Source organism: Platalea leucorodia, assembly GCF_965183815.1.
Source record: "Platalea leucorodia genome assembly, chromosome: 13".
In the NCBI taxonomy this organism is placed as follows: Eukaryota; Metazoa; Chordata; class Aves; order Pelecaniformes; family Threskiornithidae; genus Platalea; species Platalea leucorodia.
Window position 1 is genome coordinate 9833798 of NC_138835.1, and position 16076 is coordinate 9849873.

The 16076-nt window shown below is 42.6% G+C and overlaps 1 protein-coding gene across 3 annotated transcripts in view; it reads right to left on the reverse strand.

Moving 5' to 3' along the window:
- SLC9A8 (solute carrier family 9 member A8) overlaps positions 1-14697 on the reverse strand; it is a 31823-nt gene extending 17126 nt beyond the window's left edge. Inside the window, exons 1-4 of one of the 3 annotated variants that reach the window (XM_082326074.1) lie at positions 14570-14697; positions 13673-13851; positions 8939-9019; positions 3319-3377 (exon numbers count right to left, since the gene is read on the reverse strand). In XM_082326074.1, the coding sequence (XP_082182200.1) occupies positions 3319-3377; positions 8939-9019; positions 13673-13851; positions 14570-14577 (327 nt within the window). In that variant the 5' untranslated portion in view covers positions 14578-14697. Of the gene's footprint in view, positions 1-290; positions 832-3318; positions 3378-8938; positions 9020-9444; positions 9982-13672; positions 13852-14569 lie in introns of those variants that run through there. The other 2 variants (XM_082326075.1, XM_082326076.1) reach the window with 2 other exon arrangements.
- Between the last annotated feature and the right edge of the window lie 1379 nt (positions 14698-16076).

A 16076-nucleotide genomic window follows, 5' to 3' on the forward strand; every position in this document is an offset into this window, starting at 1 on the left:
TAGGCCTTACTTATTTTAAATTACTGTCTCCCAATAAGCTGCAGAGAAAACAGGTTATTTATGGCAAAGGAAAAGTACTTCTGTTTCCACAAAAAGTATTCCTGTTTGATCTCACAGTCTCAAAATCTGTCAGGACTGTCAATGCATGGTGACCTCTTGGCCACTGGTTTGCATATAATCTAGGTTAACTGTGATGAAGTACAGTTTCACTAGAAAACTCATCACCTGACAAGAAGAAATCAGATCATCATCTTAGTACACTTGCAAGTGAACAAGCTCAAGATATGTACCGCTGTTAAGAGTCTGAGGCTTGATTCTTCTTGGCAAATGTAATTTATGCCTGTAATTTAACAGTACTATTCTGATGGTTCCTTTTTACCATCAGAGTGATATAAATTAAACCTACTGTGAAGTAAGATGTTATTTTTTGGTGACCTTACTCTTTTGTCGCCTGTCTCACCACCTGGCTAACACTGCTTTATGGAGTTGTACCCCCAAACTGACACTGATTTTTTTCTGCTGGCAGACTAAGCACAGAAGGCAAATTAATCATGGCTGAACGTGCCTCTCTCTCTTTACCCACCAGGCTCCCTCCTGGTCCCCCCAGTTGTGAATACAGCAGAACGTGTCGCCTTTGGAAATAATGATTAATTTGTTTAAATCCATGTTAAACAGCTGATTGACTGTTCTGTTAAAACACCAGCTTTCAAAAAAGAAGTACTCATCTCTTTAAAATCTCATTCCTGTCTGTACCAGCGATAATCATCTTAAAGGATTTGGGGGACTTAGAAAACAAAACTCATCCTTTATACTGAAATGCTCTAGTCCATTATTCTGCATGCACAATTCCGTGCGTCGAGGGCTAACACTACTAGTTTCTGTCAATACAGTAACTGCGTTAGAACAAAAAACCCACATACCTGATTAATCACACTGTTTAAAAGCCCCTGAAAGCAGAGCTGGACAAGGAGGCGAGAAATAATGAAAAGGAAGAACTGCATTTGTGCTGCATTGAAGCAGAGACCAGGATAGTAAAACCTGAGGACTGTAATTATCAGCCATGCGAGCTGTCAAGAATTACCAGCAAGTACGAGGTCCACTGAAGACTTAGTAAGTCATGATTGCAAGAAATTGCATTACAAAGTTCTTAGGGCAGGGACATGATCCAAGATTTGCTTTGTACACGGATATAGCCTGCAGTTAAATATTCTATTTTTTTCCGTATCAGATAAACAAAAATTCTGTAGCAAATTTTACAACATTTAGAACCATTTAAAACCATTTTATAAAGCAGATAATAATTCTTGATTACAACATTTCACATCTGAAATTATGACAGCCTATGTTAAAACCTAAGCTTTAATACAGTGAAAGTAACTTAAATAAGTAAATAATAATGTGATTTCTCTGACCCCATACCTTAGCTGATAACCTGAGCAACCAGCTGCAGCATCCCCAGTGCCTCCCAAGATTTGACCAATGCTTACCAGAAATAAACTACGTAATTCACTAGCTATGATCAGTATTTCCTGTGTTCATGGAATCAGTGCTCAAACCAGAGCATACTTTAAGCTTTCTTTTTTCTTCCTACCTACTGATCATCTTCAAGTTATTTTATTTAACTAATAAGTTATTTTAAAATGCTGATTTTGTGGCTGTTTAACTGACTTTCAACTTTAAGTCAAATCCAGTTGACACAAATCAGGAATGAAAAACCACTAGCTAATGCACTACCCACTGTTTCTAATAAGTAAATATGTAAAAATGAAATATCACAACATGACTCGAACTATGTAATTCCTTAAATGAATGTACGCAGAATTAGTGTAGTTGGCTGACAAAAAAAAAGAAGTATAATACATAATTAAAAAGCTACATCTGATTGAAAATCTATGCATTTTAATGTATTTCAACTAAGGAGGAAAAAAAAAAAATCTTCCTTTAGGGAAATAACTGCCAAGAAATATTAAGCTGCAAGCTAGGATTAAAATTCACTACTCAGACCAAGATTTTCAGCTTGCTAATATAAATCCTGTTTAAAACTGGAGATTCAAATCACTGTGATTTCAATCAGTTCACTGATCTAATCCTAATAAACTGTTTGATCCTATGAAACAAAATCACAATTTAAATACTGCAAGATTTTAAATTAAAGCAGGACTAGTGAAGAGTTCATTGCTTTGATGATGTGGATAAACTGTAGGAGGCAAAATCCTTGCTTCACTGTAGACTTCACCTCCTGGAGATACTTCTGCCAGGATTCTCCCTCTCTGGGGAAGCCTCTGTAACTCCACACGTGCACAGATAAGCCCGCACAGCATCACAAGCTAATGCAAGCTGGAGGGGACCTCTGGAGGTGTCTGATCCAAGCCCCTGCTTAAAGCAGGGCCAACTCAGAGGAACTTCAGCTGCTCAAGGCTTTATCCAGCCAAGTTTTGAGTATCTTTGTGGATGGAGATTCCCATCTGGTCACGTGTTCCTATGTTTGGTTGCCATCACTGTTAACATTTTCTTCCTAATATCTAAGTTCGTAAAGCTCCGGGCACCAGGACAAGGACAACCTTCTGCACAGAAGCTTTGCCTGTATTTTCTGCTGGAAATAAAGCTCAAGTCATGTTTCCATGGTCTCAGCCAGCGTGAAAAATGCTGCTGCTGCTGCAGGCACATTGGTTTTGGCAGTCTTTCCATGAGAAGCAACGGAGTACCCAAGAAACATGCCATGCTGAATGGATTGCTTTGTGGACTGTCTGTTCTTAGCACCACAATTTGTTGCAGTTTTAAGTATAAGTAAACAAAAATAAGTAAATAACATGACTTTTAGCACAGCTATTCTGAAGAAGTGCTCCTTTTTACCTCTGTGAAATCTAAGTTAACATCTTCAGGTGAAACATGTGACTTTACAACCTATCAAAACACTTTTTTTTCTATGAAAACACCTACAAAATTAAATCCAAAAGGAGGAAGAAGACTAAATACAGTCAAAAAGTATACAAGACAAATAACTGAATTGCTGTATTTTTTACTGTAACTGATTCCAAAGATGCCCAGTACCTTCTTCTACCGTATATCTAATAGGAGCAGATTTGGTATCGTAAAAAGGATTACTCAGGGAAAAAAATATTGTGTAGAAAATGTTCAGCAGGATCAGGACCTCAAACTGCTTGTATTATTATTAAAAAAACCCCAAACTTTGGCATCAAGTATAATGTACATACATTTTTGGAGATTACATCTAAAGAAACTAATATTACAAACAAAGTCTTATTTTAAACATTTAAGGATTGTTCTACAATTAAAAATCAATTGCTTTGAATATACCTTCCAGTTGGCCAGCTTTTGAGCCTCTATGATTTTTATAAAAGCTCCCATAAGGATACCTAGGAGAGAATGAGATAACATTCTGAAATATTCACAAAACACATTGCTGGTTCCATTAACTGTTTATCGACTCTCAGTCAACAAAGTTTTAAAGGTAAAAACAAGGCAAGACATGAAGCAGCAAGTCTTTCATTCCTAAATCACAAAAACACAAAGCGGTTTTGGGTCCAACATACGACAGTTTCCAATAAGTTACCTAATTACATAGCTTCCCTACACAAAAGATTGTCACTTGGGATATCCAAATACTGAACACGCACACTGAGACTGCTGTGTTCATTGGTTCATAAAGGTAACAGGTTTAACTACTCAAAAACACTTCTCATCTGAGCTGCATTCAAATAAACTCCCACCTTTCTTGCTAAAGAACCAGGAAGTTATGAGTTAGATATCTGTGTGGTAGCACAAAGCCTTCATGTCACTTCAGTGCTATTTGCAGGGTTAACACAGCTCAAGTGAAATGCGTCTTCTCCACAGAAGTGAATTTTGTCTCAATGAAATCATAGCACTTACTGGCAATGAGGTAGGCAACAAATACTGATCAGGGTGGAGACACTGTCAGAACTATTTCCCAAATGAATTACACATCTTTTAAGTCATGTAGAAATACTAATTTGAGTATAAAAGAATTTTATCAAAGGTGCTGCAAACTCAATGGTTAAAGGTTATAGTGGTCTCCTCCTATATATCTTCAAACAGATAAGACAGAAAACTCCAGACTAACAAGATTTCTTCCGGAATTCATGAAGATAATTCATGACCTGTCATTAATTGCTTTCAAGGAGTTATGAGGAATTTGCCTTTAGTCAGATTCCACATCTATGTTTCTGCATAGTTGTGTTTTATTACTTAGAGAATGGAGACTTCATAGTCAAACATTGGGATGTAGAATTGAAATACACTGAATAAAAGGTAAGAAGTGGCTGAGAAGCTTAAAATATGCTTTCCTGTAACTCATGTGTTTTTATTCTCTCATGCTGTAGCTATCAAAAGAGTCTTACAAATAGCATCATGTGGATTACTCCTGATGGATGTGTCATACACACAAAGCCATGAGGCTTAAGCCTTCTTTCATACAAAAATATGTGAAGGCATTGGTCCCAGAGGATAGAAATAATTGTTCCATGAAATGGTTTCTATGGAAAGGAAGAGCAAAACATTAATGAAGGAACATCAAAGGTCTGCTGTTCTTTGAAGGAGGACAGAATGCAGATACAGCCACTCACATGCCATATAAACACAGGTCTCAGTACTAACAGTCAGGCTTTCCATTCTGAGATGGAAGCTGTGGCAGAAGCCAAGGACTAGAACATTTCTAATTTTTGCAGAGCAGCATCGTCTTCAACTGGCACAGGCAGTACTTGTATCGCTTAACAAGAAATTTATATGGGGAAAAAGCACACCACGACAACCAGAGCCTATACATCTGAAGGCACAGACTTCAGGACGTGTACTTCCTGAACAAACTTCCGGTATTTTATGAATTAGTATTGAGAGCCCTCAAATAAAACTATGTTTAGAGGGGATTTAAAAGAAAAGAGAATCCCTTAACGCACTTCTGCTGACGTGGAAGGGCTCCAGCGCAACTTTGTGAAATTGGACCCCTGTGAGCAGGCCAACCATGGCCTGTGGGCTACAAGCTGGGCACTCCTAAGAGCTCAAGAGGCTTAAGTAAAAGGCCAGTCTCAATCTCTTTTTTAGAGGAAACGCTAACCACAAACTGAGCCTCACAACAGTGTCACGGACAGACGAGGCCCTTTCGTGGTATCAAAAGTTAAATGAACTACAATACAAATGTAAAGGCAACAGCAGAGGTTCAGGGAAAAGGAGGAACCTGAATCATACAACTTAGACCTTCATATAGCACAAGTTACTTCTAGCTGCATATTACACACAACAGTACTACTAAACTAAGATTATGCTAAGCAAAGTCATGAAAGAGAGCTGCACAAAATAATGCATCACCCAGAGGGTTTAATAGCAGCAGAATCAAACTTTGACGCTGGTTTTCAAAACCTGTCCCAGACATCTTTACAAACTACTCTTCTTTTATTACTAGATTAATGAAAGCAGTTTTTGTTCAGCTGCTTCCATCTGTTAAATCAGGTAGATCGGTTTTGTCAAGGCGCTAATTGGAAAGCTAAGTCTGTAAGAATTAATCTAAGCCTCATTCTTTTGAAAATGTTATAGGAATTTTCTTATTATAACCAAACTTTATTTTTCCTGAGAACATCTTAAAACAGTAACAAATCAAAGAGAAAAACTTTTCTGGCAACTACTTTTACCAACAAAATTCCAGTAACTTTTAAGGACGAAGATCAAAATCCAGCCTTAGAGAATTCACTTCTGCCCTGTCCACCAGGAGAGTAACATGCCCTAGAAACTGTATAGCAGCAGCTGAGACAATAGGAGGAAAAACAGTTGTGAAAATCATACTTATCTTCTCTGCTGCCATTATTATTAGCCTTCCAATAACTGCCTGAGAACATTTGCTTAATTTACAAGTCAAAATAGGACATGCCTCACTTTTGGCACTGCTAGCAAAACTGGATACTTGAAACTCAAGCTGTGCTCTTACAGCTGTGTAGATCATTACCGGTAACAGAGGTTCACTGACCAGCAATTAGCTGGCAATTCCAATGATTATTACAGATGCCACGTCCTGTCAACAGAGCTGACAGTAGTTTAAATATGACTGAGTCAATAAACTAAATAAATAAGGCTTAAGTGACACAGGACATCTGTTAGCTGGGTTGCTACTGGGTATAACACTCTCTTGACTTCGTGGAATTGCATTTACTGGTATCATCTCATCTGGTTTGGGAGATGAGATACACTACAGCGATGCTGTGGTTCACACTGAAAACCAAACTGTGAAAGTTTCCTACATACCCTCTATGAAAACACAAGAGAGGCACTGCCGCTCCTTCTTACCCACCTTGAGTAGCAGTGACAGCCCCAGCGCAAAAACTTAGCAGTTTCATGAACAAGCTTTTGTTAGGACTGACAGGAGGACAGAACATACCAGCACAGCTAAAATCCTTGTCCTGCTGCTGAGACGCCCAGAACAAGAAACAGAAAAAGAAGAGTGCCTGTACCTCTGCTGCTCTCTGCAAAGCTCAGCAGGAGCAGTGACACAAGCTTGTCTAACACCTCAGCTCAGCACTGCCCAGTAGCCGGCTTGGGGCAGAATATAAGCAATGATAGTAAAGAAAATCCAAAACCATGCCAGCAATGGCAATCAATATACTGCTGCATGTTAAATTGGGGATTATGCTTAAGTTCAGATTAGCTATTTAATAACAATGGTAACTAACCTGGTGGTAATTAACACCTTTCACCTGGATTTTTGTGTACAAAGAGGAAGGATACTGAAGGCACAGTAATGTCCTTTTGGAGCCTTTCAAGACACTGGAAGATATACTATACAAGATATGTCACCTGTCCACAGGAATAATGTAAGAAGGGAAGGAAAGAGAAGTGTGTCAATAGTGAATCAAACACTGCACGGTTTCTATGGGGATAACAAAGTAAGCCAGGATGAGCTGCAGCAGCTCTGATCTCTCTATGTCATTCTATGATAGACAGAAGCATAAACGCACAAAGTCTGACGGATGCTGTTCCTATAAAGATGAGGTGTGCGTGCAATACCCAGGAAATCCATACCAGCACTATGACAGATTTCTTACAGTTTGTGCTGGTTTTGGCTGGGATAGAGTTCATTTTCTTCATAGTAGCTAGTATGGGGCTATGTTTTGCATTTGTGCTGGAAACTGTGTTGATAACACAGGGATGTTTTCGTTACTACTGAGCAGTGCTTACACAGAGTCAAGGCCGCCTCTGCCTCCCACCCCACCCCACCAGCGAGCAGGCTGGGGGTGCACAAGAAGTTGGGAGGGGACACGGCCGGGACAGCTGACCCCAACTCACCAAAGGGCTGTCCCATACCATATGACATCATGCTCAGCATATAAAGCTGGGGGAAGAAGAAGGAAAGGGGGGATGTTCAGAGTGATGGTGTTTGTCTTCCCAAGTAACTGTTACGCAGGATGGAGCCCTGCTTTCCTGGAGATGGCTGAACACCTGCCTGCCGATGGGAAGTAGGGAATGAATTCCTTGTTTTGCTTTACTTGCATGCGAGGCTTTTGCTTTACCTATTAAAACAGTATCTCAACTCACGAGTTTTCTCCCTCTTACTCTTCTGATTCTCTCCTACATCCCTCGCAGGGCAGAGTGAGCGAGCAGCTGGGTGGTGCTTAGTTGCTGGCTGGGGTTAAACCACAACATAGGTCTACTTGTTTTTCAGCTGCACAGAAATATTGAAACTCAAATAGGGCCTTGCAAGTGAATGTCTCTTTAAGCTTCAGTACCTTCTACTATACTAGTAACGTGATGTGGTCTGCATCAAATAGAGTTATCTAAAAATTCAGGGAGTCACGCCTGCAGGAAAATACGTTTTTCTTTCTGCTAAGTAACAGCTCTAAGATCTTCTCAATCTAGCACCCAAGATGCAAGAAGATTCCTGCTTTCCAGAAAGCATAAGGTACTGACAAGCACCAGAAAGCTCATCTCCTCCCACTGAGAAACTGTGTGAAAATACAGTTAAGAAATATGAGAGAAGAAAGTACCAGGGAGTACAGTAGGCAAAGCCCAGGAGAAAGACAAAAAATCTACCTGCTCAACAAGTATTACACTCCTCCACACTACGTTAGAATTACAGCTAAGCATCTTTCTCTTTTTGTTGTATTTTTAGACTGGCTGTCAGTGAAAGTGTCACTAGTAATGGAAGCAAAAATATCACAGATTCTTGTAAACAAGTTACAGAGACAGCTGAAAAACTGCTGCTGGGATTAGTTAGACCAGGTTCTTTACATATTATGTTAGGTAGTATGTACAGAAAATAATAAATGTATTTGGCCTGATTTCCTCCTCATTTACACATTTATAAATCAGGAGCAACAGCATACAAATAAATCAAATTATCCTGACATAAAACTACAGGCTTAGGAATACTCCAAATTTAATTCAAATTAACTAAGCACTTGATCTTCATTAAGGGTGGCATTCTTATAGCTCAAGTCACGGGAAGAGCTCATCATGGTACTACAGGGATAGTTAAGTATCTGGCAGTCCAGGCAAGTTTTCAGGATACAATTTCAGTCCCCAGATAGATTAAAGTCACATATACAGACATAATTCTACTGAAACTCATACAAATACATGTAGCACTTCAAAGGGAAGGCCAGAGTCTCGCTGCCAGGGAGTGCTGCAGTATCTTGTCCTACAGTGCAGATGCAAAAATAGAGGAAGCTGCCAAGGTACTTAGGTAGTGGCATCCCTATAGTGCCTATATGTGTCATTTTACTGGGCCAGAGGCTTGCTCATCTCTTGATTTCTTCCATGAATTTAATTCTATGAATTGGTTGTTTTCTTCACTGCATCCAGTTTCCTGCATCTTTCTAGTGATGGTTAACACACAACAGAGCATTATTTCAAGTACAGACTACTGAGAGTCCCTGAATTAACACAAATTCAGTATAAAAATGTCATGGTTACTCACCTAAAGAAACAACAGCCACACTCTCTGGTAAAAAATGAAGTCGATATTTTATCAGTAAATGCACCAATATGATGCAGATAGCTGCGAAGGAAAAAAAAAATTTTGTAGATTTAGAAGTCTTAGAAGAGAGTAAAATATACTTTTAAGTGGTATTTCTAAAATACATGCAGCGAAATTTCTCCTAATGATTCAGTAGAAATTGACTAATGCAAGTAACCAAATTTTAGTTCAAACCTAATTCTCACTGAAGTACGTAAATGGATCTACAGATGGCAGAAAATAACTAAGACAAATTTTAGGATTTAAAATTATCTTCTAAAAATACCAGTATTACTACTTTCAGAGCCTGATTCAGCTTACAAGAAAACCTTCTCTGAGCAGTAGCTGTAAAAAATGTCAGTTATACAGAATACAGTTTTAATAACGTTTTTGGTAAACATTTCCTATTTTTTTAAATAAAACATACATGTACACATGGCCTCAATTAAAATTTCAAAGCTACATACTTTCACATCTGAGTCCCTCTGAGCAGATGGGCTTTACCCAAATGAATAATCACAGAATCAGAAAAATTCACACTGGAAGGGATCTCTTGGGGTCAGCTAGTCCAACTCCCTGCTCAAAGCAGAGCAAACTTCAAAAGTCAAAGAAGGTGCCCAGGGCCTTGTCCAGTCACGTATGAAAATCTCTGAAGATAAAGAGTCACAACCTCTCTCAACCCCAGTTCCAGTGCTTAAGTCTCATGGTGAAGAATTTTCTTCTTCTCTCCAGTCCACATTTCCCTTGTTGCAAGTTGTGACTGGTGCTTCTTGTTCTTTTGTGCACCTCAGAAGAGTCTGGCTCCATAGCCTCTGTAACTCCCATTCAGTGGGGCTATGAGCTTGCAGAATGGGTAACAGTTTAAATATCCTGCCTCTCATAACAAGCATCAGCCAAATTCTTATCCAAATCAGCAGGAGACATTTACTGCTGAGCATTGCTAAAAGTTAAATCAGTGAGGGGAAAGGACCAGTGTAGAAAAATACAGAACAGATTTGGCTTGAAGTTAAAAAAAATTTGAATTTAAATCTGATGCAACATTCACTTTTTGTTTTTAAAAATTCAGTTTTGTGCTGTAGTAATGTATTTCACCCAGTAGGGAGAACGTCTGTGTCTCACAACAAAAACAAAGGTTACAGTAATATGAAGATCCCATCACAGCCTCTATGCCAATGCCAAAGGCAAATTACAAAGGATCTACAGCAGATCTGGGTACCATCCGTGGGTATGGCTGGAAGACACCACTTGATTCTTTCAGAACTACTGCAGACAGGAAACTTATCTCTAAGAATCAAATAATCCTGGATTATTAAATTCCTAACAATTTTGATCTGAATATTCCCTGCATTGAAAGTACCACAATTCTCTCATTTTAATTTAGCTCAACAAAGGGTCAAACAAAGAAACAACATCTGGCCTGCGTGTCTGTAATACATGTATTTCGCTCTATTTGCTAACAAATCATCCTGCAGTGACCTGGGATATAAGCAATATCACTGCTCACGTTTTGTCAGAAAGCAACTGAAGCTCAAGCAAAGTCAATAGCATTTTATATACTGGAATCAAATTGTGGCCTGTTAATTGCAGCAGAAACTGTTTTAAACTGTGTATTTGGCAAACCTGCTCATAGCTGCAATGGGAATCTTCATTCTCCTTGTGCCTTGTGTCTGTGACTCTCACCCTATTGCAGTGTGGGCATGGGCAGCACAGTGCCAGGCCACACTACTACGGCACACATTCTGAACTTGGGAATGAATTAGCTTCTTAGAACGGCTCTTAGTGATTTGGTTTAACAGCTCCTTCTAGTTAACTAAAACCCAAACAGCTACTCGCAGATGGTTCAGAAGAATTTCAGTTTACAGCCTGAAAAGGTGCAAAATGGTCCACAGGTAGTCCTGAGCGCTGGCGTGGTGTGCTGGATCACACCACCTGTGAATTACTGGAGTCTACAACACGGTCTGTATTTACCACACAGTGTCACAAAAAAGTACAAACCTCATAAATACAAACCTCACTTTTCATCATCCTACTCTCCACTACGGTGCTAAGGAATAGGTATGACACTGATGCCTGCATTCTCCCACTTGTTAACTCATACACCCAGTTCATACACAACACGGTGAGCATTTCATTGATGTGCATGTGAATAGATGGACGGGCTTACAAACTGAGCAAGAACTCACGAAAAACAGTACTGTTTGCTCAATTACTGGCATGGAATTTGTTCAGGGCCAAAGCTGCACGTTTGGAGTGATGAGCAGGGACGCCTCCATTCATGAAGGCCGGCAGGGCTCCATTCCCCACATATTTACCCCACTTCCACTCCACCAGTCTTTATGATATCGATCCATCAGTTCTCAAAACACCTGAGTTTACAGTACAGTACTTCAATGCAGACTCAAACTGGTGTTTACTTTAAAATGCTGTACTAGAAACTGCAGGAGTTCAGAAGCTGACTAACAACTCAGACATTTGGCCGCCAACTGCTAAACAGACTATGGGAGCAATAGCTTCATCGTGTATCCCAAGCAAAGTTTTTATTCACCTGTCAATCAGTATTATTGAGTTTCATATCAATTTCCTGCCTGTTAAACGTGAACAATATGCATCCAGTAAAGACATTACATTAGGATTACTGTGTTAAAAGCATTCCATACTGCTCTTTGGGATAGATCCATAAAGGCATCTGGACAATACCAATTTCCAGCAAACTCCAATGCAAGCACAAACATGCTTTCTATTTAGCAGATCTAATCACCAGCTCCCTTCTACCAGCTTTTGACTACTTTGCTTTGGCAATAAAAGAAAAAGCAACCATAGTCTAAGAAGTAACTCCCACCACCATAAATATTATGGCAGCCTGGTATATTCTTTAGCTGTTGATCACTCATTCCTTCTGTAAGACTGCTCAGTTTGTATCTGGCAGCGTATCATCTGCTCCAGGCACTTGCACGTATCAGGAGCGTAACATCAGGCAAGAGGCTGGAAAAAGCAGTGTTCTGGACAGGCTAAAAGAACATTTGAGTGTCCCCTTAAGGAAGAGCACAGTAAAAGCATATAACATAACAGAACGGAATTCATGGATCACATGAACATGGCAGAATAGAGGTATGACTTCGAAAGTGAAGTGGTGTTTGAACAAACAAACAAGCCATAGAAATCTGGGGTCAGAGACTAACTCATGCTACTTCAGGCACTTTAAATTGACAGCTTGGCTTTGACATAACGCAGCTCAGAAGGGATCTGCTTCTGGGTCTGTTCCAGTTTAGAACATTTTAAAGGCCATTTTACAGCTCACGACATCCAGATTTAAGAGTACTGTGGACACATTCATTTCCACCCTTCCTACACCCTTAAATCAGAGATTATGAATGGGAGTAACTATGAACAATAAGCTTTTATACTTTTTACTTTGTTCAGGGATCTCCCCTGTCCTGAGGGTGATGCTTTTAAGATCCATCAAGCTATCAGACTGGCATAAATAGGCTAGAACACAGCCAAAAAAGTCATAGCTCTGTTCTTAAGTCGTAGGAATACAGTTTTACCATGAATGGCCCTTTTAAAATCCACGAGACACACATATTCAGAAATTTTATTTTAATCTTAGAAGTCTTCTGATCTACTGCATTTTGCTTTGGCCTTTCTTTTGTTTCTGTTCAAATTCTAATATGCCATTGACCTCTGGAAAAACATTAACCCTCTTTGAAGACAAATAGATACTTTAGAAATAAGCAGAAGCCTTCTACTTTTTGCTGCACTTAAGAGTAGTTATTTATAGGAGACAAAATTTTATTTTTTTTAAACCCAAATGATTGGCAGAAGTTTCTGCATTGCTGTCAACTCCATACCTATTATTGTCTCTATTTGCTACTGGAAAGAATAACCACTTAGAAGACTATGTGACCCATTTGTCACAGAAAAGTCTCTCAGTGTAGCCTGCTTTGGAGGAACCAAGCACACAAACACACAAAGGAAAACAGGCAACCCTTAACCCTCCATGAAAGTTTTGTTTTTACAGTTTTGACTACAGCATTGCTCTAAGCAGACGGTGAGAGATAACTATATCCTATTAAAGAAAGATAACAGCCCAGACTTACAGAAAAGTTGGGCGTGCATCTGCCATTCAAAACGCCTATATATGTACAACAAATGTTAATATAATTATGGCAATCTGCATGTTATTATTGCACTGTTGTAGGAACGTAAGAAAGGAGAGACAGAAAAATAGATACTGAACTTTAGGACTTGTGCATGTAAATCTGACTGCCTTGTATTGTCTTATATAACAAAATACCTGAGGGCTGTCCAGAAGTGCTAGAAGTAGTTAAACTGACATCTGTCTAGTACACTGTCCTCAAAGACAGCTGCCAGCACCATGGAGTATTCCGACAGGGTCTTTTTCATACATGAACACATGCCATGTGCTTAATAAAGACAGCAAAGACAATTAAACATGTTGTTTGCACTTTGAGACCATGGTGAAAAGGTTTGCAATGGTCCTCAGCGTCTCACAGCTTTGGGAGGTTCCGGTAGTTATACACCCAAGTTCCTAACTCCCTGTGCCTGTACAATATTCCACTTCATAGAGAGAAAACCAGAGGAGAAATAAAAAGCTACAATTTTGAAAACTGGCCTATGTCCTCAGACACAGAGTATGATTAACAGAGATTAAAAGACTTTCAGTTCATCATTCACCTAAAACAAGAAGACTAAAAAAAATCGTCATGCCACTAGATTGCTCCTCTTGCTGTGCTTGGACCCCAGTCTGAACTGGAAGGATGGGTTTAGCAGGTGTAGGTACCACCAGTTTGGTAGTAGCAGCCAGCGTAGTGTGGAGGGTGACATTGATGACATCATGGGTGGTATTTGCAGACCTGTCAGGATAATATAATACGTGATTACACTGGATGGGAGCAGCATGATAAAGACTTAGCCTACTAAAGACGCGCACACATGAAACAACCACCAGATCATACTGACTTTATACTAGTGACCAACACGTTAAGGTTGCTTTTTAAAAGTGGTCTCTGATCACAGGCAAATACTGGATGTTCACATTCATGGAGCTGATTATTACCGAGTTCCTTCATGCACCGCAGGCACCAACTATCCTGCACTGCAGTGCGGGATGCAGGTGAAAGCCTGACACAGAGATAACGAACTAGCCCACTAAGCCTGTCGGGTGTAACAAACCCGCTGCGCCAGGGACGGCGCTTGCCAGCTCCTACAGCCCTCCCTGCCGCGCAGGGCCGCTTCGGAGCCGGCCTCCCCCTCCGTGGGCACGATGCTCCTGGACCCTCTCCAGGGGCCCGCGCCGCAGCCCGGGGGCAGGCACTGTCGGGCTGTCCCCGCTACACGGCGGGGCGGGCCGCCCCGCAGCCCCAGCCGCCGTGCGGAGCGGAGGGGCCGGCACCGAGGGGCTGGGGACACCGCTCCCCGCCGCAAGCCGCTGCTGCGGGGGAGGGCAGCGCCGTCGGGCACACGGCAGCGAGGCCGTGCCCCGGAGGCGACGCTTTCCGGCCAGCGGGGCCCGGGGGAGCGGAGCGGGCCGACCCCTCCCGCCGCCCGCGGCCCGCCCGCCACCACACTCACTCCGCCATCTTGCCGGCCGCCGGCTCAGACCTCCCACCGCGCTCCGGCGGGCCGCCCCGCACGCAGCCACTTCCGGGACTCCTAGGCGACGCTCTAGCGGGCGCGTCCGCGATCTCTATGATCGGGCCGGGCAGGGTCGCGGGGGCGAGAGCGCGCATGCGTGCAGGGCCGCGGCCGCGGCCGGCCTTCCCCAGGCGGGCGCGTGATCGGGGGGGGGTCACGTGAGAGCGGGGGCGGCTACGCGCGCGCGGGGCGGTGCGCCGTCCTGCCGTTGCGTGGCGACGCCGCGTCGTCACGGCCCCGTGCCGGGGTGTGATGTCACCCTGCCCGGCCGCCCCCGCGCTGGCGCTGGGGACAGGGCTTCCGCCATCATCGCCCAGTGGCTCCTTCTCCCTCAGCCATCGCCGCCTGGCGCCGTGTCCCTCAGAGCCACCATCGCCCAGCGGCTCCTCATCCCTCAGCCATCGCCGCCTGGCGCCATGTCCCGCAGCCACCATCGCCCAGCAGCTCCTTCTCCCTCAGCCATCGCCGCCTAGTGCCATGTCCCTCAGCCGCCATTGCCCAGTGGCTCCTTTTCCCTCAGCCATCGCTGGCTGGCATCATGTCCCTCAGCCATCATTGCCCAGTGGCTCTTTGTCCCTCAGCCATGGCTGCCTGACATCATGTCCCTCAGTTGCCATTGCCCAGTGGCTCCTTGTCCCTCAGCCATGGCTGCCTGGCACCATGTCCCTCAGCTGCCATCGCCCAGCGGCTCCTTGTCCCTCAGTCGCCACGGCCTTGCACCTTGTCCTTCAGTTGCCATTGTCTGGTGGCTCCTGCTTCAGCCACTGTTGCCCGGCAGCTCCTTGACCCTCAGCCGCAGTCACCCAGTAGCACCTTGTCCCTCAGTCGTTGTTACCTGGCAGCTCCTTCCCTGACGCTATTGCCTGGCTCCTTTTCCCTCAGCTGCCATCACCCTTGTGCCCACTTCATCCATGAACTGTCATTGCCTGGTGGCTCCTTGTCCCTCAACTGCCATTGCCCAAGCTCATAAGTAACCCCTTGTGCTTAAACAGAGACTGAGGTCATGGTGGCACAGGGTTATTGTTTCAGAGGGTGTGCTGGAAACCTGGGTATAATGACTACAAAAGTGTGCTGAAGCATCATGTCAAAATATTTTTTTGACATGACAAAGGCAGAAAATGGATCCTGGCTTTTTAAGTAAGCCATGTTCAACCCGTAGCTCCCCTAACCTTTCCTGCTGGCTCGGAAGAGCAGATCTGGGTGAGTGCACAGGTGACCCATGGTCAGCTTTCACTGCTCAACCACAGGCTGAGAACCTAGCCTTACGGCAAAAAGAAAGTGTCAAATTAGCATTTATCCAGTTACTATCAAGCTGAATCAGAAAGCCACTGCCTCAAAATCGGTATCAAAATGCTCTTGAATTAAAATATCGTCGAGTTGTCAGCCTTATCTGGTGTAAGTTTCAAATGCCCTTCTCTGGCACAGGCTGCTGCTGTGACTTGGG